General features: G+C 36.1%; 1 protein-coding gene across 1 annotated transcript in view; it reads left to right on the forward strand.

The window, feature by feature from the left end:
- Positions 1–26,497, forward strand: part of DIAPH2 (diaphanous related formin 2) — a 923,935-nt gene that overhangs the window by 251,566 nt on the left and 645,872 nt on the right. Inside the window, exons 8-12 of the mRNA XM_044682826.1 lie at positions 608–682; positions 818–887; positions 6,511–6,647; positions 8,717–8,825; positions 24,927–25,037. Of these exons, the coding sequence (XP_044538761.1) occupies positions 608–682; positions 818–887; positions 6,511–6,647; positions 8,717–8,825; positions 24,927–25,037 (502 nt within the window). The remainder of the gene's footprint in view (positions 1–607; positions 683–817; positions 888–6,510; positions 6,648–8,716; positions 8,826–24,926; positions 25,038–26,497) is intronic.

Below are 26,497 nucleotides of genomic sequence, written 5' to 3' on the forward strand. Positions count from 1 at the left end.
GTTTCAATTAGGCAACTAAGAGAATCTTAAAATGCAAAAAGTCCTAAAATTTAACCTTGCAGTAACTGCTTTAGCATAATTTAGAACAAATTAAAGGAGTATCGAATAACAGTAAACATTTCATAAAATGAATAATTTTTGCCTATTCCATCAATAGAAGTAATACTAAAATGTATTTGTGGAAATTTAATTTATTTATTAAAAGATTGCTCCTTAATCCCTTTCACATGTTTATGTCTTATAACTGTTTCCAGTTTTATATGATGCCCTTTTAAATATTCACCCAACTCTCTTGAGATTATTTCCATGTGAATATTTTGCTTAGTATCATAATTTTCCATGCCTTTCTTAACATAATTTTCAAGTTTCCTAAAGTGACATCATAGTTTTTAAAACCTTTTCTTAGCAGTGTTTGAAAAAAATCAGTTTCATAGTAAGTTTTGATTGAGAATATTTTAGATTTAGTGATCTTTAAAAATATTATCTTTAAACTTGATTAAAAATGACGGTGAAAAATGCTCAAACAAAATTCAACATCCTATCATTTAAAATCTTGACTTTATTTCAATATGAGGTTGCTTACCTTTTGGTTTTCTTTGTTTTACAGTTGGGTTAACAACTTTGGTCATGAAGGTCTTGGTGTCTTGTTGGATCTATTAGAGAAGCTTCTCGATAAGAAACAGTAAGAAGAACATTTTTTTTGTTTTTAAGAATAACATATTTTTAAAAAATAATTGGTGAAGAGATTTTATCATTTGTAAAATTATAATTGTAAATTTGTAAAAGTCAATGTAAAGAGTATCTTTTTTATATTTAGGCAAGAAATTATTGACAAGAAGAATCAGTATAAACTTATTCAATGCCTGAAAGCTTTTATGAATAACAAGGTAAGATGAATTTATATCCACCACTGTCTCTCTTGGCATACCTTCCTTAAAGAATATGTATGCATAGGTATAGTTACCTTATAAGACAATCCTGTTTTGTGTTCTGTGCTTCATTACAAACTTAATTTAGATTTTCTCCCCCTTTTTTTTTTTACAAAAATTTAACTAATTTTTCAGTTTTTAAAGGACATATATTATCAAGAGTTATATATAAGGATCTATATAATGGATCCATATTTGTTCTTGTCTTAGATAACCTTTTTAGAGTAACGTGTTAATATTTGTGAAAAATAAAAATGTATAGTCAATAATATTTCAAGACCTAGATTTTTGTTTATGACTTCATGAGTTGAGGGATGGAGGGTGGGGAGAAGCAAATCCAAGTTTATGTATCCTTACATTTTCTGTTGGCTCATTTGTCAGGACCATTGCTGCTTTAATACTTTAGTGTTTCAGATGTTAAATTGATAGCAGTGAGTTAATGGGTCCTTGCTTGGAAAGCATATTTCTAGAAGATTTGGGGAGGGAGGAGCTGGAATGAGTGGTGATTGCATGTATACGACCAATGCAAATTACATTTTCATTGCTTAATGGATTTAAAAGAAATATTTGTCTTTTTAAAAATAGTCTAGACTTTTAGTAGTTTGAAAGAGAAATATAATTTGTTTCTTTTTCCACAGGCCATTTTAAAGTTATTGGCTTGGAAACTATTTGCTCTCTATGCCTATAGGTGAAATATCATTGACTAATTCACTTAATTACTTAATTCCCTTCAGATGGTGTTTTAATAATCTCAAAATACTTAATAGAAATAAATAATTGTAGTGATAACAATGAACTTGCCAAGTGTGAAATATAACTATTAATAACTAATGCAATAAGATAGTCCATTTAAATAATCTGTAAGCAGGGTTCATAAAAAGCAAAGATTTTTTTTCATAAGCATTAAGACCATTGTGGCAGCAAAGACGATTGTAAAGAAATGAGAAATCCCAACTGAGCACAGAATTTCTCTACTGATAGGTTACAAATGGGCCTTTTATAGCCTGGGTAGCAAAAGCTACTTGAATTCACCTTGTCATCTATTCCAGGAGGCCTCTCATGATTACAAAATAGTTTTGTAACAGCTCAACTCTGTTGTATGTTTTGGTACAATCATGTCTAAATTAATAACAAATAAAGCACCATTCTGTGTATGTTCCAGTGCACTTATTCCTGCACGTTCAGCCAACCGGTTACTACATTAAAAATGTCTTCTTCTTGACCTAGGAAAGTCTACATGAGGAGTTCTGTTTTCCATCATTTGTGCTATCTGTTGCCAAATCTCTCTACTCTTTAGGATGCTTGGATAGTTTTAATCAATAAAAGTTATTCATAGCAGAAAATTTGTGCCATCTTCTTTTTGGCTTTTTAAAAAAATCTTTGCAAAGTTATGTTGACGTGACCTTATTTATGCTTTGAGAGTTTCATAGAAAGATCCCTTTGCCTGAGGTGATGCCCAGTGGAGACCATTTTAAGTTGAGGCATTTTAGCGCTTTCCCAGTTTCTTTATGCTAATATGAATTGGTTTATGTTAACTCAAATGCTCAGATATTGAGATTGATCTTTGGCCTCCTTGATGCAGATATATTCCTTAAAATATGCAGTGTACTACTCGTCCATGTCTGCCTTTCCTGTTTGCCCTTTGTCCTTATCCTCCCCTAAATTCACCCCAAAGACAAGATGCTATAGTGCATAAACATGGATTCAAGTCCTCCTTTGGACATGTGACCCTGAGAAGTCATTCAGCTCCTCAGATCCTAGGCAGCTCTCTAAGACCTGTGTTGACTTAGACTTGTAGAGAACATTTCCTCACTGGAAATTCCCTATACCAATGAAATTTCAATTTTGACTCAAAAATCTTGAAGAAATGCTTTTTCATTTAGCCAGGACCTATTGTAATGATACCCTAAGAAACTGCTTGGACTTTCTTAATTATGTTATATTATGATTTATATTATAACATGAAGTTGTAGTTTTTCAATCAACATTATTATCACCTTTCTGGGAATAAGTTTATGCTACTCAAAAAAGAAATATCTTGAAAATTGAAAGATTTTCTCTCTGGATTTTCTTTAAAATACTTACTTGGTTGGATTCAAGAGGTCTTGGGATCAAATTGAGGCTCAGACCCTACCTATCTAGATCATCCTGGGCAAATCACCTATCCCTGGTTGCCTAGCCCTTGCTGATCTGTCTTGGAGTTGGCACTAAGTGAGAAAATAAGGGTTTTTAAAAAATTACTTGAACTTCAGGAATAGTCAGTTATTCATTCATTTTGACCTAGACTTCTGCACCCGCATCTTCCCCTTTCCTTTGCCTACTCTCTTGCTCTTGGCTTCCTTCGTTTCTTTGTTTTACCTAATGTCTCTCTTTATTTCCTTACTTCAAAGGATCTGGATAGAGAGTCATTGCTAAATACAGAAAGGCCTAAATTTTTGCAATTAAAGGTTAGACTCTGGTGATAATTTTGCTGTCCTGAAATGCTTCCAAAGGCCAATACTTTTCTCTTAGAAGAAACATAGCATTGTGTGTGAAGCCTTAAACACAATGTGTGAGACAGAGTTTTTATTCATTTAATTAATTAATTAATTGAGGCTGTTTTTCCATGGTTCCATGGTTCATATTTTCCCTTCCCTCCTCCTATCCCCCTCCCATAGACTATGAGCAATTCCACTGGGTTTTACATGTTCAAAACCTATTTCCATGTTATTAATATTTGCAATAGAATGATCATTTAAAGTCAATATCCCCAATCATATCCCCATCAAACCATGTGATCAATCATATGTTTTTCTTCTGTGTTTCTACTGCCACAGTTCTTTTTCTGTATGTGGATAGCATTCTTCCTCATAAGTCCTTCAGGATTGTCCTGGATCATTGTATTACTGCTAGTCGAGAAGTCCATTACGTTTGATTGTGCCACAGTGTATCAGTCTCTGTGTAAAAATTTCTTCTGGTTCTGTTCCTTTTGCTCTGCATTAATTCCTGGAGATCTTTCCAATTCACATGGAATTCCTCCAAGTCATTATTGCTTTCAGCACAATAATATTCCATCACCATCAGATACCACAATTTGTTCAGCCATTCCCCAATCAGTGGATACCCCCTCATTTTCCAGTTTTTTTTCCAATACAAAGAGCACAGCTATAAATATATTTGTACACATATTTTCCCCTATTATCTCATTGGGGTACAAACCCAGCAGTGGTATGGCTGGATCAAAGAGCCTTCAGTCTTTTAAAGTCATTTGGTCATAGTTCCAAGTTGCCTTCAGAATGGTTGGATCAATTCAGAACTCCACCAGCAATGCATTAGTATTCCAATTTTGCCACCACTCCAACATTTATTACTTTCCTTTGCTGTCATATTGGCCAACCTAGATGTGAGGTGGTACCTCAGAATTGTTTTAATGTGCATTTCTCTAATTATGAGAGGTTTAGAACACTTTTTCATGTGCTTATTGACAGTTTTGATTTCTTTATTTGAAAACTGCCTATTCATGCCCTTTGCCCATTTGTCAATTGAGGAATGGCTTGATTTTTTGTACAATTGATTTAGTTCCCTATAAATTTGAGAAATTAGACCTCTATCAGAGGTTTTTGTTATAAAGATTTTTTCCCAATTTGTTGCTTCCCTTCTAATTTTCGTTGCATTGGTTTTGTTTATATAAACCCTTTTCAATTTAATGTAATCAAAATTATTCATTTTGCATTTTGTTATATTCTCTACCTCTTGCTTGGTCTTAAATTCTTTTCTTTCTCATAGAGCTGATAGGTATACCTAATTTACTCATAATTTCCCTCTTTAAGTCATTTACCCATTCTGAATTTATCTTAGTATAGGGTATGAGATGTTTATCTAAGCCTAATCTCTCCCATACTGTTTTCCAATTTTCCTGGCAGTTTTTGTCAAATAGTGGTTTTCAAGCTGGTAAATTTTGGCTTTTTAGACACTATTTTCTTATTTTAGTTTGTGTGCCTCTGTTTCTATATGACCTATTTTGCTTTTTAAGTTCCTTTCCCAATTTTCTTCAGCCTCTCAATTGTTTTTTGAATTGTGTTTTGAGTTCTTCTAAAACAAGAGTTCAATTTGTTGGAGTTCCTGAGTTTTTTTCTTGGTGTTCCTTGGGCCTCCTCTGTTCCATTTGTTCTTTGTTCATTACCTGAATAGAAACTATAATTTGTAATTTCTTTTTTTCCTGTTATTTACTCATATTTTTTTCCTTCTTTACCACTTCTTATTGACTGTATTCTTGTTCCTCTGTTTATTTGATGGATATGTGAGTTTGGGCTTTTCTGCCCTGAAGAGGCTTCTTCTCTACTCTGCTGATTAACTGGATTAGTGAAGTAGGTGGGAGAGGGATATTGGAAATTGAGCTTTTCAGCTCTCTGGAGACTTCTTCTCTGCACTATTGATAGACTAGATTAAGCCAGTTGAGGCGATCTACTGAGCACAGTGTACCCTGAGGCTAAAACTTCCAGAGGCAGAGGCCTAAGATGGAAGAGTAGTGGCTGAAGGCTGTGACCAGGCTGTCTTCCTCTCTGCCCCTTGCTCCAGCTGCCTCCCTGCCAGCTGTGGTCAGAGCCCTGAGCCTCACATAGCTGTGGTAGTGAGGCACTCCCTTTGGGCTGGAGCCCTCTCCCCAAGATCCCACCAACCACCCTAGTCTCAGCATAATAGGTGTGTGTATATGGAGATGCCCTGGGACCTTCCTTCCTTCTTTTCCTTAAATCAGAGAATTCAACCTTCTCTGTGTAACTTTTAAGTTAAATGGAGCAGGAGGGTTCCCCGGCTCTGCCCTGTTGTTGTATTTGGCTTTCTGTCCCCCCTCAAAGTGTTTTGTTTTTGATTGGTGTTCTTGAAAGTTTCACAAAGGAATAACTTTTGCTGCTCCTAAGCTGCCATCTTGACTTCACAACACACACACACCCTTCACACACACACACACACACACACACACACACACACACACACACACACACAGTTTTTTTAAATTACTTCTTCACTTTTATGACAACCATAATTTGGGGGAGTTTCCTTGAAAAAATATACTTGTATTATTTTGCCTAAGAAATGAAGGAAAACAGTATCTTGCCTCACTTAACTTAGTCATTTCTGCTATGTAAGAAAACAGGAGTTTTTCCTTTACATTTCATAGTTTTTAGCATAATACAGAATTATGGGAATATGCATGCACTTTATTGTTTATTTGGCTATTATGTACTATACAAAACAGCCTTTCAATTTCTTTTTTAATAATTTTTTTATTACAAACTTATCAGTCCTTAACAAGTATGAGTATTTTTATATATAAAGACAAAAAAAGTATAGCCTATGAAACCATGAATATAACACGTAAAAAATTCTTTTTTGTGGTATGCATTTAATATGACAATTCTCATACTGGTTTTGTTGTCTATGGCTTCTTCTGAAAGCTCTCCTGTTTTCCTCTATGTATTTTTTGAATTTTTCATTGATTCTCATCTTTTTTTTTTTCCTAGTGTGCTCTCTTTAAAAATAATGAATTCATATAGTTCTACATCCTCCCTTAATTGCTGCTATTTTTCTTCTTTTTTAATAGTTTGGGTTGCAAAGAATTTTAGGTGATGAAAGAAGCCTGTTACTGCTAGCAAGAGCAATTGACCCCAGACAGCCCAGTATGATGACTGAGATAGTCAAAATACTTTCTGCTATTTGCATTGTTGGAGAAGATAATATGTGAGTAATATTGCATTATGTTTGCTTCTCAGAAGAAAAACCTTTCAAAATTAATTAAAACTTTTTTTCTATTATGTAAAAGATATGAGTGAAAACACTGCAGAATATGAGGGGATTTGTGACTTTTATCTCGCTTATTTTCCATTTTAGCACTTAACCTTTTCTTTGTTAGCATGTTAAAGATGCAATACAGTGGTGGGCTCTTCTTGAAAGTGAGCTTTCCAAAGAAAACATTATCCTGAAAAAAAGTACCTGATGCCTAACAGACATTTGAAAGAAAAATGGAAAAAAAGCCAAATTATTCATTGGGTTTCCTAAATTAGGTTGTTGTTTTGTTTATATGGTAGAAAAAGAAGGTTATGGGGCAAGGGAGCTGGATCCTTGCTCTTCTCCCCTGAATGCCCTAGGTTCATCTAGTTACAAACTTGTGCCTTGTTTAGTCTATGAAGGCCATATTCAAATGTGAACCTTAACATCTCTGAAGAAAAAGGCTCTGCCTCCTTACTGAAATTGGTTTTGAGCTCATTGTGGCAAATATCTTACTAAAATGAGGCATTCAAATCAGATCCAGTATGGGGGTGTTTGTGCTGGGAATGGAACTTTCCACTAAATACACTAACTGAAATGTCAAGCTCGCATACTACTTGCTCCCCTCCCTTCTTAGATGGTCAAGCTAGCTATCCCATGTCTCACTCTCACTTTAGGGGTTCCTTCCTTGTCTTGTGTGTAATAACCATGTTTAAGTGTGGGTCCAAGAAAACCACTACTCTTCCACCTCTGTTAGCAAAACATAATGGTGAAATGTTTTTTTAATTTAAACATTTATTAATATTCATTTTTAACATGGTTACATGATTCATGCTCCTACTTTCCCCTTCACCCCCCGCACTCCCCCACCCATGGCCGACACACATTTCCACTGGTTTTGTCATGTGTCCTTGATCAAGACCAATTTCCAAATTGTTGGTAGATGCATTGGTGTGGTAGTTTCGAGTCCACATCCTCAGTCATGTCCACCTTGACCCATGCGTTCAAGCAGTTGTTTTTCTTCTATGTTTCCTCTCCTGCAGTCCTTTCTCTGAATGTGGGTAGCGTTCTTTTCCATAAATCCCTCAAAATTGTTTTAAAGTGGATGGTTTCCGACTTAGGAGAAACTCAAACTTTAAGAAGCTGGTGGTAAACCGTGATCTCAGACTTAATAGTATTTTATGTCAGAACAGTCTCAGAGTATAAAATGGCAGATTCTATCTAACAAAGGAGCGTCCTCTTAATATGTCAGGGTTTTATTAGTCTTTAAAAGAGAATCTATCCTAAAATAATTTGATGTCATTTGATACTAATTTCAGAAATCTTTTGGGGAGAATAATAGGCTGCATGAAAGCAAATTGTCTTTAAAAAGGAATAAAATGTTACAATTTAGTACTCAATTTGATAAATTATAACTGTCAAAGATTAAATCATGGCAGGAAGCTAATTTTTGTTGAGATAATTTGATCTGTATTAGACTAATAATAGGCATGTTTCCTTCTTATCTGAGCTTTCACATTAGGTATTATTTTCTGTTCCATTGTAAAAGAATGTCAATATTGTTAGCATTGCTTTTTGTTTCCATGTTGACTTTTTCAAGAAGCTCATTCAAAAAACATGGGCTGCTCCTGTTGGCATTAACTAGTATCAACAATAGGTGGCATGTTGTGTTAAATTTGTTGTTAAATAGATGTTAATTTCACTTAGGTGTAAGAAGTAAGATAAAAAAGGAAATGATTGGAATTAGAATATTTATCATGTAAATATGGGTATATTAGCATCATTAAGGACTTTCCCCAAAGGTATTCATTTTGATCTCATTTTCAATTTGAAGAGTATTTATAATTTAAAATTTAATCAGTTGTATTTTATTAGAAATGTGTCACAGTAACACATTTTTAAAGCAATAATGGGGCTTACAAATATAAGCAAAGGAAAGGTATGTGGAAGGCTGAAAGAGGAAAGCCATATTGATAATTTGATAATGCAGTATTTTTTATCTCTTGAAATTGTTTTATTTTTATTATTATTTTCCCCATCAGTCTAGACAAACTTTTAGGAGCTATCACTACAGCAGCGGAAAGAAACAGTAAGGAACGATTTTCACCAATTGTAGAAGGACTGGAAAACCATGAAGCCTTGCAGTTGCAGGTAGGTTTTACCTCTTCTCATGTAACTTATTCACTTGTATCAAGTCCATCATTGGACATTTCCGGCATTGTTTTTTGACACCATTACACTACAGTGCAGTGCTGCAAGTAAAACTTGTGCTATTATAAAAGCAGAGTATTTTGTTTATGATATAACGTGTTCAATCCTAGGAAATGTCAGAAGTTACTGTGAGTGTATTATTATTGAGCTGAAAAGGACAGATTCTCTTTCTGCCATCTGTAGACTTCTGGAAATGTCCTAAGTCATTAGATAGAATTATTGGACTTAGTCAAATCGCTGGTTCCATTTTCATGCTAGAGCCTCATGTAGACTAGCCTAAGAACTCTTACTTGGCAGGGAATATAGCCTGAAAAATGCCTTTTCCCAGTTGTTTTTAGGGAACAGCTTATTGATTAATGACATGTTGGTAGTTAACTCTTTCCTCAAAGGCATTACTGTGGTTTTGTGTGCCCCATGGTCTAAGTGCAATTGAGCCATCAAGGGATGTTCAGGCATTTGCTGTTATTGAATTATTTAGCTTTTTAAGAATTGATTAGCTGATGGGAGAAAAATACAACATTGCATTTCCTTTATATATTCTTCAGAGGCAGATAGTAGTAGCCATTTTTTCTTTAAGTAGACAGAAAAGTAGAGAGAGGAATTTTCCTTTCTCAAGTAACACAGGCCTACAGTATACCAACAGCATTATCTCTTCCTTCCAGAATGCTTTGTAAGCCACTACTGGTCCCAGTGAAATTGCTATAAATATTTCAGGGGACTTTGAGGGGAAATCTTTTTTGAGTTAGCAATATCTTATTAAATTAGAGAGAGATTATACGTAGTATTTAGAAAGCATATTTAAATGTGCTCCTAGGAAGTACCTAAATTCTGTAATGACTGTGGACTGTGATTATGTGCTGGTGTAGGAAACTTGTATGTTTTTATTTTTAAAAGGCTTAAATCTGATTTCAGAGTTGGAATCTACAAGTATTCATCACATGCAATGACATTTAATGTGGTAGAACACTGAATGAATGTGGATGGAAAGTAACTTTCTCTTTTCTTGGAGAGGATCATTCTTTCGGCCTTAGTCAGTTGATTACTCCATCAGCTGAACTCCAGAGACTTGTGGTTCTTGAAAATTTTCTTTTCTGTAATATGAGTCATGCCTTTTGGAAAATGAATCTTTGAACTCCTCCCCATGTGAAGAGCTTCAGGTGCTCCTCTGAACTGGAAAAGAGAAAGTGGGAACAGTGTTTCAGAAATGGGAAGGATCGAATCCAGTTATAGTACTGCCTTTCCAAACCAGGAATTTTCCTAACAATTTACACCCGTTAAAGGCTAGAATGTTACTTTCTAAAAACCACATCAGGTTTTAATTGTTAAAAACAAAACTCAACATTTAGTAGCATTGACTTCATCCAAAAATAAAGATGGTAAAAGTTTTATTTATATTTCTATTTTTAGCCCACTGCAAACAGAGGCATGACTATCTTAAAAGAGGCAAGTCTAGAAGCCTTGTTGAACATATAGCCATTTACTTAATGAACTGCTTTAGTTCAATTCAGCAAAGATTTCTGAAGGGCCCACTTACTTAATGCCAGGCTTTTTGCAATAAAAAGGCAACAATGAAAACCCTCTCCTCCCTCGGATTAAAAGTAATACACTGTTTAGAAAGCAACATTAGATGAAAGATACAGAGTATTTGAGATTTGTATCTAGAAGGAACTTTTGAGATGAAAGCCCCTTATTTTATAATAGAAAAAACTGAGGGTCAGAGTATCTAAGTTACATGCCCTAGTTTGTACCAAGTTGTAAGTAGTGTGGCTCAGTGGATAGAGCACTGGACCTGGAGTTAGGAATACCTGAGTACAAATCTGGCATCAGACACCTACTGGCTGTGTGACTCTAGGAAAGTCACTTCACCTTATTTGCCTTAGTTTCCTCATCTGTAAAATGAGCTGGAGAAGGCAATGGCAAACCACTCCTTTACGTCTGCCATGAGGACCCCAAATGGAGTCATGAGGAGTCAGACGTGACTGATACATCTGAACAAGTACATAGCCAAGCCAGAAATAGAGGCCCAGTTTTTTATCCTATTCTTATTTTAATTGTTTTCAATGAACACAAATTATTTTTTCTCTTTCCCAGCTCTTCTTCCCCAAGTGAGAAAACAAAATCTCAAACTGTTGTAGCAGATATACATAATCAAAATAAATTCCTATATTTATAATGTTCAAAAATAGACCTTATTTACCATCTGGAATCCATTATTTCTCGGTCAGGAAGTGGATAGCTTGCTTCATCATCAACCCTCTGAAATTATGGTTGATCTTTGCATCAAACAGAGTTCTTATATCTTTCAAGGCGATTTGTTTTTATAATATTCTTACATCCACCATGGAACAGGTTCTGGGCACTTTGTTCTGTTGTCATTTTATGAAAGTCTTCTTAGATTTCTCTGAAACCATCCCTTCTGTCATGTCTTACAACATATTATTCCATTTTATCCACACACTGTAATTTATTGAGCCATTCTCTAATGGATGGGCATTTTGCCACCGCAAAAAGAGCTGCTAGAACTTTTTTTGTACATGGGATTCCTTTGCCTCTTTTTTTGGATCTCTTTGACTCACAGCCCTAGTAGTGTTGCAACAGCCAGACTGTGGAGTTTAGTGATAGTTCCAAATTGTTCTTCAGAATGACTAACCCACACCTCTACCAACAGTGCATTAGTCAGTCAGTCATTAAACATTTATTAAGCATCTACTATATGTCAGGCACGATGTTAAGGGTTTTTAGTGAGGCAAAAAGACAGTCCCTGCTTTCAAGGTGATCATAGTCTAATGATAAAGACAATATATAACTAACTATATACAAGCAAGGTATAGGCAGAAGAAATTGGAGGTCATCAATAGAGAGAAGTCCCTCGTATTAAGGGGGGCTCTGATTTTTTTAGAAGGTGAGATTTTATCTAGAGTTGGAAGGAAGCTAGGAAAGTCAGGAGGCAGAGGGGAGGGGAGGAGGGGAAAATTCTCAGCATGGGGAACAGCCACTAAAAATGTTATGCGCTATTGTGCCCCCAAAGCTACTCAACTGTACATGCCCTTTGAGCCACTGATATCATAATTAAGACTATACCCTACAGAAATCAAGGAAATATGAAAATGTTTATAGCAGGTTTTTTTAATTGATAAAGAGCCAGAAACATAAGGGAATGCCCACCTATTGGGAAATTGCTCAACAAATTATGGTGTATATATGTGCATTTTTATATGTATGTACATATAAATATATAGACAGGTATATATTGAACTATTATTGCACTGTTTCAAATGATAAAATGAACATTTTCAGTAGCGACTAGGAAAAATTCTATGACCTGATCCAGAGGGAAGTATGCAGAACTAGGAGAACAATTTATATTGTGATGAAAACTTTGAAAGACTTTAGGACTCTAATTCACATGATGATAATGCAGTGTCAGAGGACCTAGTAAGAAACATGCCATCTATCTTCTTGAGAGGTGTGCTAGATTCAAAGGAACATATTTTATAGGTTGCTAAGCAGTTCACGATAAAAAGCCATTAAAGAAAGAATGCTATTGAATCAGTTCTCTGCCCTGCTATAAGGGTTCCTAGCAATTTCCAGCTCATATTTTGTGCTGTGGGGGGCCACCAAGTTCCATTAAGCCACTGTCCACTTTTAAACCTTTATAGAAGATCCATTTTCAAAATTCTTATTGAAAATTAGTCTATGAAGTTAAAGATCTAATGATAAATGGATACTTTGGTGATAAACTAGATGGGAATTGTGTATTTCTAAATAAAAATCAAGTTATTGTTGCCCCTTTTCATTCAAATTATATGCTTAATTAACTACTGATAGTATTGATGTATTTGTCTGTACATAGCCATCCCCTGGAGCATTTCTTTCAATTCCTCTGATTATTCTCTTAGACTGATGAGTCAGGTCCCCAGAGAGTGGCTGATTAGCTCTAGTTCCCCTCAGTGCTCTAGGGGTACCCCTGAAAGATTGAGACACACCTTCCTAATACTATATAGCTCCTGAGCCCCCACCACTGTGCTTTTCACCATGATTGTTTATTATTCAGCCAGACTTAATTACCTTTTAGAATTGAGCATTTATTAAGATTTAAAAGCAGTTGTAAAATATTCTCCTCCTTCTAAAGTCTATGACACATTCTGCTTCAAGTGTATGCAGAATTCAGAGCCAAGTGGGCTCAGAGTTAAGATAGCACGTGTTGCAGAGACTTAACTCACAGTTCCTAGTTAGAAGATAGTGTTCTGATGGAAACAAGAGAAGTTCTCTAGACTTTTGAATTTCCCTCCAGTTGGTGTTTATGGTTGAAGTAAGGACTTGAGAGATGGCCAAAACCTAACTTGAGGCATTCTCCTATCTATGTATCCTACAGCCATCCCAAGTGATTGCATCTCTTTGGTAACTCTTATCTCTCTTCCTTGCCAGATAGTTTGCTCAGACTCAGATCTCTTTTGGGCCTAAACTGACTTGATAGTATTCTTATATTAATCCTGACACTCTTGCCCCTGCACTATAACTTCCATTATATCCAGTGGTTTATCAAATACATCTAATTGATGAGATCTTTGCACACTTATTTGGAATACCTTTCACTGATTTTATTAGACTCATTCTCTCTTGGTTAAGGTACCAAGAATATCATTTTATCACTTACCTTAGGTGAGATGAATTGATTTGATTCATTTAATCACTTGATCCCACCTAATAGGTATTTCCTAATTCATTGTCAGAACTATTACAAAGGACATTTTTTGTCAGGATTGTAGCTGGGTAGATGAGAACTGTCAAGCTAGAGTAGCACTGTTAGTGAAAGCCAGAGAGGCCACACCTCATTCCCATACTCTTTTGATTGATAGACCAAGAATCAGACAATAATAGAAAATCCATATTTGTGATTTTCCTCATTGCACTCCTAGTAGAGACTCTTGTTCCTTCTTACCACCTTTGAAATCATAAACCCATAGTGGTGAACCTATGGCATATGTGCCAGTGGTGGCTTCTCCCTTCTTACCCCTCTGCCCAGTAGCTCAAAGGGCTTCTTCCCTCCCCTGCCTGGGGTAAAGGGAGGCCTCATATGTGGCACAAGGGTTGCAGTTTGAACCCTCAGTCTCTAAAAGGTTCGCCATCACTGTCATAAATCATTATCTCCATCCATTAGGCCATTTCCTCAGTTATAAATTTAAACTAGCAAGTCTTTTGGGCTCAAGTCTGGAATTATATTCTTAAAAGTATTTTTTTATATAAAGAGAAGATTCAATAACCAGGACATTTTCTTTGGCCAGGGAAAGATAAATGTCAGTACCCCACAAGTAAATCCTGGCTGTCTGAGAGGATGCTCCCCTCCCCAGCTTTTGACTCTTCATTTGCAGATTCTTTTCAGCTAGTATATGTGAATCCTTTAGTAGGATCTTCCTGGTATTAAAGACCTGTGAATGAGCCCTGCAAAGGAAACTCTAGGCTTGGCCTCTACTTACCATCTCAATTTAAATGTATAGATTACTGGTTTTTCTGTACAGTGAGTGCTTACTTAACAATTTCTTATGGATTAAATGAATTATTTCAATTTTGCCTGCCAGAGCAGACCTGCATTGACCTTCCTTTTGAGGAAAATCATACAAATCTGAACTCTCAGAAACCTTGGTTCTTTATCTTGGCCATCTTTTATCTTTAGGAATTTCTCTCCTCTCTCCCCCACATCCACCCCCTTTCCCCCCTACCCCTCAACATACATCCACCTCTGGCTCTGGAAAGTTATCAGTTGGCCTTTGGAGAACAAGTGTCTTTTAGTCACCCTATTGTTCCAGACCAAAATAACCTTTCTTGGCTGCCATGATTAATATTCTCACTCTTTTTGTTCAGTCATTGGCAAAGATACTGGAGCAAAATTGAAATAATTCATTTATTCCACAAGAAATTATTTAGTGGGCAGTCACTATACAGAAAGCCCAAGAATCTCCATTTCTTTCTCAAGTCCATTTTTCAGATGAGGAACTGAGGCAAACAGGGCAAAGTGACTGGTTCAGTCATATAGCCTAATAAATGGCAGAGAACTCCAGGCCTGGCATTCTGTCCACTACTTCACCTACCAGCTGGCCTCCCAGTATTATCTCTCTCTCTTAGAATGTAAATTACTTGAGGCCTGGGACCATCTTGCTTTTTGCATTTGTATCCTCAGTCAGTAGCATTATTCCTAACAGATAATAATGAATAAGTGAATGAAAAATAATTGATTCAACTTTTATTATGTATCAGGCTCTGTGCTAAAGTCTGGGAATAAAAATACAAGCCAAAGAACCTTATATAATAACAACAGCAACTGGCATTTCTATATCATTTTAAGGTTTGAAAGTGTTTTACATTTGTTATCTCATTGTCCTGGGAACAAAGAGCTATTGCCATAAGGCACCCCAGATATCTCCCAAATCCAATTTGTCTTTCAAACATCAAACCTTCCATTCAACTACCAAGCCTTCCATTCAGTAAATTCCAGTGGCTTCCTATTTCCTTGGGGATGATTTCTAAAATCCTCTGGCTTCTAAAGCTCCTCATTATTTGGCCCTTTCCTACCTTTGCAGTCTTCTTACAACTGAATCATTCCCAAGTATAGGGACATAAATTCCAGGCTGTTCCTTGAACAGGACATTCCTTCTTCATACTCTGGGCATTTTCACTGACTGTCCTTCATGACTGGAACTCTGTCCCTCTTCTCTGCCTCCTGGTTTCCCTGACTTTTTCTAATTCTCAACTAAACGCCGACCTTCTTCACAAAGCGTTTTCTCATCTTCCCTTAATCTTGGTGCCTTCTCTTTAAATTTACTTCTATTTTGCCCTGGATAAAACATATTTATTTACATGTTGGTGGAATTCCCCATTGGACATTGAGCTCTTTAAGGGCAGGGAGTGTTTTGCCTTTCTTTGTGCCCTTCCTTTAAATATAATTGACCTAAGTCTGGAATGGACTTATAGCTTAGTAAATGTTTGTTGGCAGGTTGGTGGCACAGTGGGTAGAGAGTCAGGCCTGTAGTCAGGAAGACTCTTCTCCCTGAGTTCAAATCTAGCTTCAGACACTTAGTAGTTGTGTGACACTGGCCAAGTCACTTTGCCTTTTTTGCCTCAGTTTCCTCATCTGTAAAATGAGCTAGGGAAGAAAATGGCAAACCACTCCAATGTCTTTGCCAAGAAAACCCCAGACGGGATCAAAAAGAGTCAGAAATGACAACAACAAATGTTTGTTGACTTAATATTCCTTCCCAATGTTTTTTAAATATGGGATATTTGGATGTAAGTCCAATTTAGCCCCTGACTTTATTAAGCTAATTTTGGTTCATCAGAAGTGCATTTTCTTTTTTTGGAAGTAAATTTTAATTAATCGATTTGCTTTCATATCACTTAAATTTGTCCCAGAATTTTTTTCCCACAACTCTCCCAGAGAGCTGTTCCATATAACAAAAATATTTTTTAAAAAATGAGGAACCTAAAAAGAAAATCAGCAAAGCATATCAATGCATCAAATAAACTTGAAAGCGTATGTAATATTACATATGTGTAGGCCTCCCACCTCTGCATAGGAGAGGAATGTCTCCCTATCTCTCTTCTTTGGGGTCACGTTTACACAATTAACTTTTCTTCTTTTTCAATGAGGCTGTTTTCTTTCTCTCATGTCTAATCATTTTACCTCTTTTGGTTTCTTCCTGAAAATGAGGGAATGATGATATCTAAGAACTCTGCCAGGGATGATGATATATGATGCTTGGTGTCTGGAGACTCTTCATGTGACTAGACACCACCTACTAACCATTCTGAACACACAAGGAGGACCAAGTGAAAGGCAGTATTCACAGCTCTGTTGTTTAAAAGAAAGTAATTAGTGCTGTATTTTAACAGAATGGCTTCTCTATTTCTGTAGCATCTTGAGAATTCTCAAAATGTTATTGCAGTCTTGGGAAGTCATTCTGTTAAAATATAGCAGTAATTACATTTTAAAATAACAGCTATATACCTCTTTCTTTTGGACTTTAAAACATGGTATTAACTTCACAAAAATTTTTCTAGCTCACCTTTAATACAAGATCTCATGAGTGTTAATATTTTTTCTTTCACATATTTGGATAATATCTCAAAAAAGAAGGAGAGAAGTAACAGAAAGACAGATGTATTTTTAAATAACATTTTACTGTTTATAAAGTGCTTTACTGAAGCTAAGAAGTTATGACTTGTCCAGATTCATTTATTTACTAAATAATGCAATACTTAATTTGAACTCAGATCTTCTGACTCTTTCTACCATACTATCCTGTCCTAATAAAATGCTTTATTAAAAATCATTGAATACCCGAAAGAAGAGAAGTTATTATGAGGGAGAAAGAAGAGGAGAAAAGTAGAAAATGATAGCTATTGATCAGTTTTGGAAATAAAGATTAGGAGGTATTCCATAAAATATAGAAAGAGATAGAATGAGAACAAATTGATTTATTCTCATAGTCCCTGCCCCCCCCCAACTTCTTGCTTCTAACATACAGACCTCCCTGATGTACCCAAAGTGTACCCAAAGTATAACCCTGAGTTCTGTGCATCATGGGCTGACATCCCAGGAGTAGCAAAGCTCTCTTTTTATTTGTATTTGGATCCTCAGTGCTTACATTGTGTCTGGCACCTAGTAATTGCTTAATAAAGGTATATTGATTCATCATATCCTGGTGTGTTGCTTATCCCATTAGAATATAAGTTCCTTGAGGGCAGAGACTACTTTCATTTTTCTTTGTACTCCTAGCACTTATCATAATCCCCGGCACAACATAGGCACTTGATAAACAATTGTTGATTGACTGATGAAAATAAAAACAATCGAAAACCAAATTCTTCCTCGCCAACATGGCTATTTAATATAGAAGTCTTAAAGGTGATTAAGGACTCCAAAATGCTTTTATATCACTTCCTTTCTTTTTGCATGAAACGTGTCTGTTCTTTTCATAGCTTCACTTTTATCTTTTGCATTCATTACAACTTATTTTTCTTTCTTTCCAATGACCTTTTAGAACTTGCCTTCATCACTATTAATTATTTTAGATAAATCTTATGTTACATTTTTAGTTATCAATTAATATAAATTATTCATTCTGATAGTCTCCAAACTTTGATGGTTCCTCATTAAAATATTATGAACATAAAATGTGGAAGTCAAAAAAGTCAAAAAAAAGAAAGAAAAAGAAGCCATCATTTACCTTCTCAAACATTTATGCCATAATCAATTAATGTAATTATCGACACTTGCATAATTATTAAATATTAGCCAAATCCCTTTTTCCTCCTTTCCTCATCTTGCTCTAGTCAATCAGCATTTATTGTCTGCTATATGTTGGAGGTACTATGTGAGTATCAAGATTGATTCAGTCTTGCAGAATGATAATTCAACATGTCAACAAATCCTACATCTCCAATGCTTGTACTCATCCAGTACATCCCATAGGCCCTTCTTGCCTTCTTGTCTTGTGCAGTTCTTATTCTGATGCTTCCAGTGGAGGCAGAGATCAGTATGCCTCTCTGGGTAATCTCCAAATCAGAATGATAGGTTCTGTCTAGGCTTTTCCCAAGACATTGGTAACAGGATCCCTTCTAGAAAGGGTATTTTTTCATAGAAAAATATTAATATCATGTATATGATAGTGCTTTATTGCCTCTACCACAGAACAGACTTAAAATCGAAAAGATTCATAAATATCCTTTTGCAAATAATAGCAACATAAAACAATAACCCATCACATACATCCTTTTCTTCTGGAGCCAGAGACACCTTTGTGGGACTGAAGTATTTATAGTTCCCTTTCTTATTCACCTTGTACCTAGAGAGCCTGAGCAACTCTGATGGTTCTGAGCATCCGGCCTGAACTTTCTTGAGTTCTTCGATTTACAGAATGATCTGGCAGTAGCAGACTTTTCCTCTGAGCAGTTCTTCCCCCTTGTTTGGCTGGCACAAGACTTGGAAACTCTGCATTTCTGTTATCATAAGCTTTTGGAAAAAATTCTGGAAACACTTGTTCATCTTTGCTCAGGAAATGAAATAATAAATCAGAAGCCATTGGCCATGATCTCAGTCTCACCAAGGCAAGCACACGTTGCTGTTATACTTTTGTTGCTGAGGGAAATGAGGAGTTTGGAAAAAATACTCCCTTCCCTGCTTAAAGAAAGTATAAAGTAAATAAATTATTGGCAACAAGGGCCCCAGAAGATATTGGGCTCAACAGTGTGAGGCCTCCCTCTTACTGACTACCTAGAAACTTGGTTGAGTCCCTTCTCCCCATAACCAAGCGTTATTGATGCAGTCCCATGCAACACAGCCCTAGTCACTGGAGACCAATCAGCAGTTGCTGTATCATTTCAGCAAAGTGCACATCTCTTAATAAGAGGCCCCTGATAGCTCCCATTCACCCAGATCTGTAACTTTGTAGTCACCCTTAACTTTTCATTCTCCCTCATCCCTAAAATCTAGTCACTTGCCAAATTTTGTCAGTTCTCCCTCTAAAATATCTGTAGCATCCATCTTTTTTCTTAGATGAATGTTACCTTAATTCTGACCTTCGTTGCCTCTTAATTGATCTACTCTACTATTTGCCACAAAGTTGGCAAAATAATCTTTCTAAGGCACAAGCGTGATTGTCACTCTTCTGCTCAAAAAATATTTGGTGACCCCCAATTACTTCTAGAAGAAAATACAAACTCTGCAGTCTGGCCTCTACTTGCCTTTCTTTGTTATTTTTGTTATTTAATGTTTATTTTTATTCATGAACCCCATATTCCAGCCATATTGGACTTGCTATTTCCTGATCTCCATACTCTTATTTCCTGTCTCTCAGTATTCCCACAGATAGTGCCCTATGCCTGGAATGTATTTTCACTTTCTATTTACCTCCCAGGATCCCTGTTTTCCTTTCAAGTTCTGCTCAGGTCCTGTCCTGTCCTCTCCATGGACTGATCTGTCAGTTTCCCCATTCGTAACATTTTTTCTATCTCATTTTTCCTAATACTTTTTTGTATCAATATTTCCTGTCCTCCTCCCATCCCCACCTGAAATTCCTGGTGTGCAGGTACTGTTTAATGTTTGTCTTCCAATCCTCATTTCCTAGAAGAGTCCCTCAATCATAATTGGTTCTCAAGTGTTTGTTGTGTTGAATAAAGCATTAAGTTGTTATTTCCTTGAGAACTAAGTCCACATTCTATCTCTTTGTCAATTGGAGCCTAAGAGTTTGCTTTGTATAGAGCTGGCTCTTGGGTTAGTTGAATCCATTTAAAAAATACTCATTATCCTTGCTTTTATTTCATTTCAGTTCATTTACAAATGAGTTCAAAGGGGTCCTCTTCTCTTCCTTCATTCCTGGAGGCCAAATACAAAAGTGAAAAGAACTGATGTAGAATAAGAGACCTTGGGCTAAGTGGTTAGTAGAGGAGAAAACACTAGTAGTGATTAGTTTATAATTATATGTGCACAAAATTATATTGCACATGTATGTATTGATTTTGTAGTATGACAGTAAATTCATATGGGAATTTAAGGATGAGGTAAGGAAGTCATTGATTAAATATAAAAATTTAGAAAGTAATTTAGTTTTAGCAATAAATAGTTTGGAAAAAAATTCATAGCTCTGCCTCAATGCATTTATTCATGATGTTGCAAATTTACTTGTACTTTGGATGTGAATCTTCCCTGGAGCTTCAAGTTCAGAATTGGAATGAAATGAAATACTCTTAGACCATCTTACAGTAAAGAGAAGGAAGTCTACTCAGCCATAGCGCAGAAAGGGCACTCAGTGAGGGTAAAGCATTGAATCGTTTGGGGTGCCCTGCCTCTCTCTTGGCTTTGCTGGGCCCCAGATCAGAAGCCTGAGCGATAGAAGAGTTGTTGTGGTGCTTTCAACTTAGGAGACCAGGAAGCAACATGAGTAGTGTGAGCCCTACTCTTCTAGGCGGTTCAGTTCTAAGGAGGGTTGCCATACTTTTTTAAGGAAAAATGTTTCTAGTGTTCAGGATCTAGGGCCCTAGGAACTGCTGCCCCAACCTCTACGACAGGGCCCTAGGACGATATATTGCTTCTGCCACAAAATGCTCAATTATCTCTTGTGAGTAATTTTTTCCCCTGAAAAGCCAAAGAGATTTGAGAGAGAATATTTTGGTCATTTAAAAAACCAATACAAAGGGACTTTTATGTCTGAAAGCTGGTTTTTTAATGGTCAAAATTGTACTTCAAGAGCATTTCTTTTTCTTTCTTGAAAGGTGGAAATGTTATTGAATGATGCCACTTTTTTGTGTTATAGAAAGAACACTGAACTAAGAGTCAGGAGATACGCAATTGAGGCCTGACTTTGCTTTTAATTCACTATGAAATCTTGTGGGCAAGTGCCTTAACTCCTCTTTTTTTCAGCTGCCTTTCATGTAAAATGTGAGTGTTGTGTTAGCTGATTGCTAGGCTCCTGCACAGCTGAAGCCTTCTAGTAGACTCTGTTTTGTGGCAAGAGTTTTAGCCTAGATGTGGTGTGATGGTCAGTCAGTTCCTGTGACATTTTACAAGAAGATTGTGTTTAACTGTTCGGAGAAAATGCAAAATGTCAAATGCATACATTTGGGTGGAATTTCAGCTAGCAACTTTGGATGAATGGAGCCTGAGCTCATTTCTGAGGGTATGTCTCATACTAATATACATTTTTGCTTTTACACAGGCAAGCTTTGTATGGACATTTTTCTCCTGACTTTTATTACCAGTCTTTTACTCTGAAGACTTCTTCTGGAATATTGGTATAAGTAGATGGCAGTGGAAATGTGGCCCTTCAGCTTCCTCTCCCCAACATTTATAAATGTTATCTTAGGATATATCTTTTAGGTGCTATTTTTGCATGATATGGCTGCCACTTAGCATTCATTTTTATTTAAACTTCTGCTAAGTAGTAAATTGATTATTTCATTGTCTTCCTCTCTTTTGATTCTTGTCTTAAAACAAATACAGGTTTCTTAACAAGCAGGCATTTATGAAGCCCATGCTGGGTTCCAGGTTCTCTGAATGAGCAATCATTAGTCACAAGAGCTTACATCCAAATGGGAAAGATGATGGTGGTGGGCGGGCATTTAAAACTAAACTCCCTTTGCTCTGTTGTTATAATATTCTCTCCATGCACTGGAAATGAGTCATAATATTATTCTGTGTCGTGCATGTCCAAAACAGCAGTTATTTTGTTGTCGATACAGAATAAGTTCATTTTAGGGAAAGTTTCTCCTTGTGTACCTTCTTGATCCACAGGCCTCTATTTGCATAGACTAGGTAGAAAGGTAGAGAGCTGCAAGACTCATTAATTTGTTTCTGGTGCAAATGTTCTCTTTACTTGTAATGTATTAATACAAGCCATTAAGCTAGAATTTCTTCTGGCAAAAACAATCCCAGCAGATGGTAACTTTTCTCTCTATTAATTTTGGATTGGACATGTACTTTGGCTTGTTCGGTCATGTCATAGTTATAACATAATAAGGCTCATTCAGGCAGATATGATGGTAATATAGTTATGGATATGTACAATATCCAAAGCTACTTCCCAGCTGATTTCCACTATGTGAATAACTGGGGTTTTCTATCATAAATATCAAGGTTAACTTGCCCCTTAATTAAGGCAGGCACTAATAAATAGGTGTCCCCTTTGTAGGAGGGCAGAGAGGAGATTTTGCTGGGCTGGCCTCAGGTTGCCAAGTTCCTGTTATGTGAGATACTGTATCCTCGCGTCAATAGCTCCAGGATCTCTCCTTACCTTGGGATGGCTGCTTCCTCCACTGACCTCCATTCCAACTTTAGTAGTTGGCTTCGTAAGTCATAGTTATGGCTTCAGAATAGACTTGCCCCTGGTGACAAGCCTTTTTGACCTAGACATTTTCTGACAGGTGTGCACATTTTATATCCAAAGACAATCCAGTGTGGTGTAGGGCCTGCTAGAGGGTGTGCTCTCTCCGAGAATGGGCTTTGAAACCCCAGGGTCACTGGCATGGCATGATGAGGTGCATGCCAAGTCAGTCTAAATGTAAAATGAAAAGCTTTGACTTCACCATCCATTCTGATCCAAGGTCAAGGCATTTTGCACGATGCTATTCATCTTAGTATTTTGACACCTTTCACAGTTTGACAAAATTTTTCATCCCCCCCCCCCCGCCTCCACCATTTCTTTTGTTGGATTTCTTTGTTGAACCTATACATCAGTTATATTGGCAAAATCTTAAAAACATTTTCTGCTTTCATTTCTATGATGTGATTCCGGTCATATCATTTTTTAGAGATCAATGTTATCTCAATTGATTTATTTGCATATTGTCATTCAATAAAGAGTTGCATGGAAAAGAACAGGGATCTTGTGAAGTGGGGCACCTTGATGTGAGCTAGTGAGAATAACCAAACTGCAGCCTAGGAGTTGCTGTATGCTTTTCCTGTTGACCATCTGATGATTTGGTCCAAATGGAAAACTTCTCCTGTGCAAACCCCTGCCGCCTGTACATTGCCGCCACACTGAGGAAAACTTATATTCTTAAGTGGTTACAAAGGGAGCTCAGAAATTCAGGGACTTGACCAGAATCTCACCATTATTATGCATATGTCAGCAGCAGGATTTGAATCCAGGTCTTCCTGACACCAAGACTGGCCCTCTAATGGAATGGGAATGCTGCATTTCAGATAAGTGCACATTTGGCCTAAATCCATTCTCTTGATATTTCCTTTATCCATTTGGTTAGTTGGACAACGATGGTGAACATAATTCAAGTTGTAGGATGGAGTTTTCATTTGGTACTGAAAATTTTTCAGTAGAAATTATTGATTTGTTTTGTTTTGTTTCTTACTTGAAGTTAACATCTATCAAACCCACTATTTCCCAGGAGTCTCCTTGCTGATTTTGAGTGTATATTAGCCCTTTTAGCATTATATTACTGGTAGTCTGTTTTTAAAATAAATCAATTAAAATGTGCAGCTGTTCAGTTAAACTATTAGCCAGTAGCTTGAGACTTCAGTAGGCATTTTCCAGAAATGCTATTTGGGAATAATATATGGAACACCTGGCAATTAGCATTTTGTTGCTTCCATTCTGGCCAGCAGTTTCCCATGGCCTGGGGGTGTGTGTGTGTGTGTGTGTGTGTGTGTGTGTGTGTGTGTGTGTGTGTATCTATTTAGGATAGGTAACTTTAAGGACATGAAGATTTGGTGTGGATGGAGGAGGAGTCAAAATCATTTTCTGACTGGTGTTGTCAATGAGAAATCTTTTACTTGAAAATAGACCTATTTACTCTGACTTATAATAAACATTAGTATCGGTGTCATAATGCATACAAAAAGATTTTATTTCACTTGTATACATTTGTTCAGGCATAATAAATTAATACATCCTATGTATTTAATATATACTTTGTGCAAGTACACCATGTTCAAAAAATAAAAAGAACATAATGCAATTTGCTTTTCTCAGGCTACCATTGTTCTCTATTTCATTTCAGAAAATTTTCATAACCTCATTTGATAAATTTATGAAAATTGTTTTCCCCAGCATACAATTGAAGCCTTGTTATTAAGTAGACTTGGAGAAAGGAACTTAAAATGGAAGGAAGAACTCTTGTTCTTTTTTTAATATGCTGTAGCAGAGACACAAGTGTTTTGTTTGCATGTGTTTCCCAAAGGGAGTTTAATTATCTCTAAGATTGAATTGTATTCCTCAGCATAAATATATGACTATAGTTGGCCATTCATTACATGTGAAATTATCCAATAGTCCATATCTGATAATGAAATCAGAATTATTCTGGCTATTAGAGTTTACAACAATTGATACCACTTTAAAATACTCTAAATTTCCCAAGCTTTTTACAATGGTAGACTTTTTCAATTTCTTTGTGCATTTCCTATGCTATTTTAAAGCGCTCACATATTTAGTAGAGGTAGAGATGAATTTCTTGTGCATTAGGTGAATATATATATATATATATTTTAATTTTTAGCTTTGCTCTTTAATTAAATTTGATTTCTTATTGCAGGTTGCCTGCATGCAATTTATAAATGCCCTTGTTACCTCTCCTTATGAACTTGATTTTCGGATACATTTAAGAAATGAGTTTCTCCGTTCTGGACTTAAGAAAATGTTACCGGTAAGTTGTATTCTTGGTTTTATTATCTAGATAAAGCTTGGTATCTTTCTATGATGATAAACAAAGCTAGGTAAATCTAACTTCTCAAGTATAACTTCTTCAATTTGTTCTGATCTAAGGCATTTTATTTTTTAGTCTTGAGACCTCTAAATATTGTTGTAATAGCTATTATCTATATCAGATAATCCAGACTTGTTAATAATGAGTCCAACAATGAATTCCTTTCTCTGTTTTGGGGATTGGAATGCTGTTATTTGTTGAGAAGTGAATATTGAATAAATAAAAGACCTTTATTTTGTTTCAGCTTCAACTTATTTTAGTTGGGTTATATTTAGTTTCATTATGATGATGAACAGAAGTTTATGGGTAGTCCATTCTAGTCACTTTGCTGGATAACTACAGTCTGCCTGTTAATTGGTATAGTTTGTCTCAACTAAAAGTCTAGCATTTCAAAATGTGATTTTTTTATCATTAGAAATTTTTTATAGGATTGCACTGAATAAATGAACACATTTATTCCTTAGGTGCTTCTGAAAGTGCCTGTGGGCACTATTGTTAAATTTGTGATGTGAGATCCTGAGTGGACTTTGGCCTTGGCTTTATTAGAGGCCTCTAGGAATGTTTGTTACCCAGAGGTCACTAAGCCAGCAGCTTAAGTCATCTAGAACTAAGTTGAAACTAGGAAGTAAGGGAAAAGGGCAGGATTATTTGGGAAGTATATATAATAAAGCTTGTGTTATTGATTCATAAAGATTCTTGGACTCTTTTTAGTTTACGTATGCATATTATAAATAGAATTCTAGCTGCAGTAAGTTTAAGGTGATGGTATGTGTGCATATGTATTTATGGATATTTGGGATGATGCTGCTATTTGGAATGGTGGTATTACAGGGTCTCTAGCAGTGAAGTGTCAACCGAGAGCCCCCCAGAAAAGGAAGAGTTAGGAAAATGAATGAGACACCTAGAATCTCAAAAGCCTAACAGATGTGGGCCATTTAATACAGGAAGCAGTCATTCCAACTTGGAGAACTCCTGAGGGCATCACTTCATAGGACAACTAAAGGCACTCACAATAATGACCTTAAGTCCTTTAGACAAGGTTCATACTTGGATATTGTATGCCCATTAGGGTGACAGAAAAATGTTTAATACATTAAAAACATTTTTACATCCAAAATGGTTAAAAGAACAATTCTTTTGATGTTTGAAAGGGTCGACATTTTTCTTTTGTCTGGAAAATTCATTTCTATAGTACCCTCATTCTTATTCCTACTGGATAATGAGGTATGACATACAGTACTATAATATGATACTTTTGAATGTCAGCATGTGACTTCAATTACTTTCCTGTACATTTTGATGTCTCAGCTTTAGAAATAATTCACTCATCTCCTGTGGCAGTTTTGCCATGGCTGATAAGATATATGGGAAATGATGGGGAGGGTATGTTGGGGCAAGGG

The sequence above is a fragment of the Gracilinanus agilis genome, chromosome X, assembly GCF_016433145.1.
Source record: "Gracilinanus agilis isolate LMUSP501 chromosome X, AgileGrace, whole genome shotgun sequence".
In the NCBI taxonomy this organism is placed as follows: Eukaryota; Metazoa; Chordata; class Mammalia; order Didelphimorphia; family Didelphidae; genus Gracilinanus; species Gracilinanus agilis.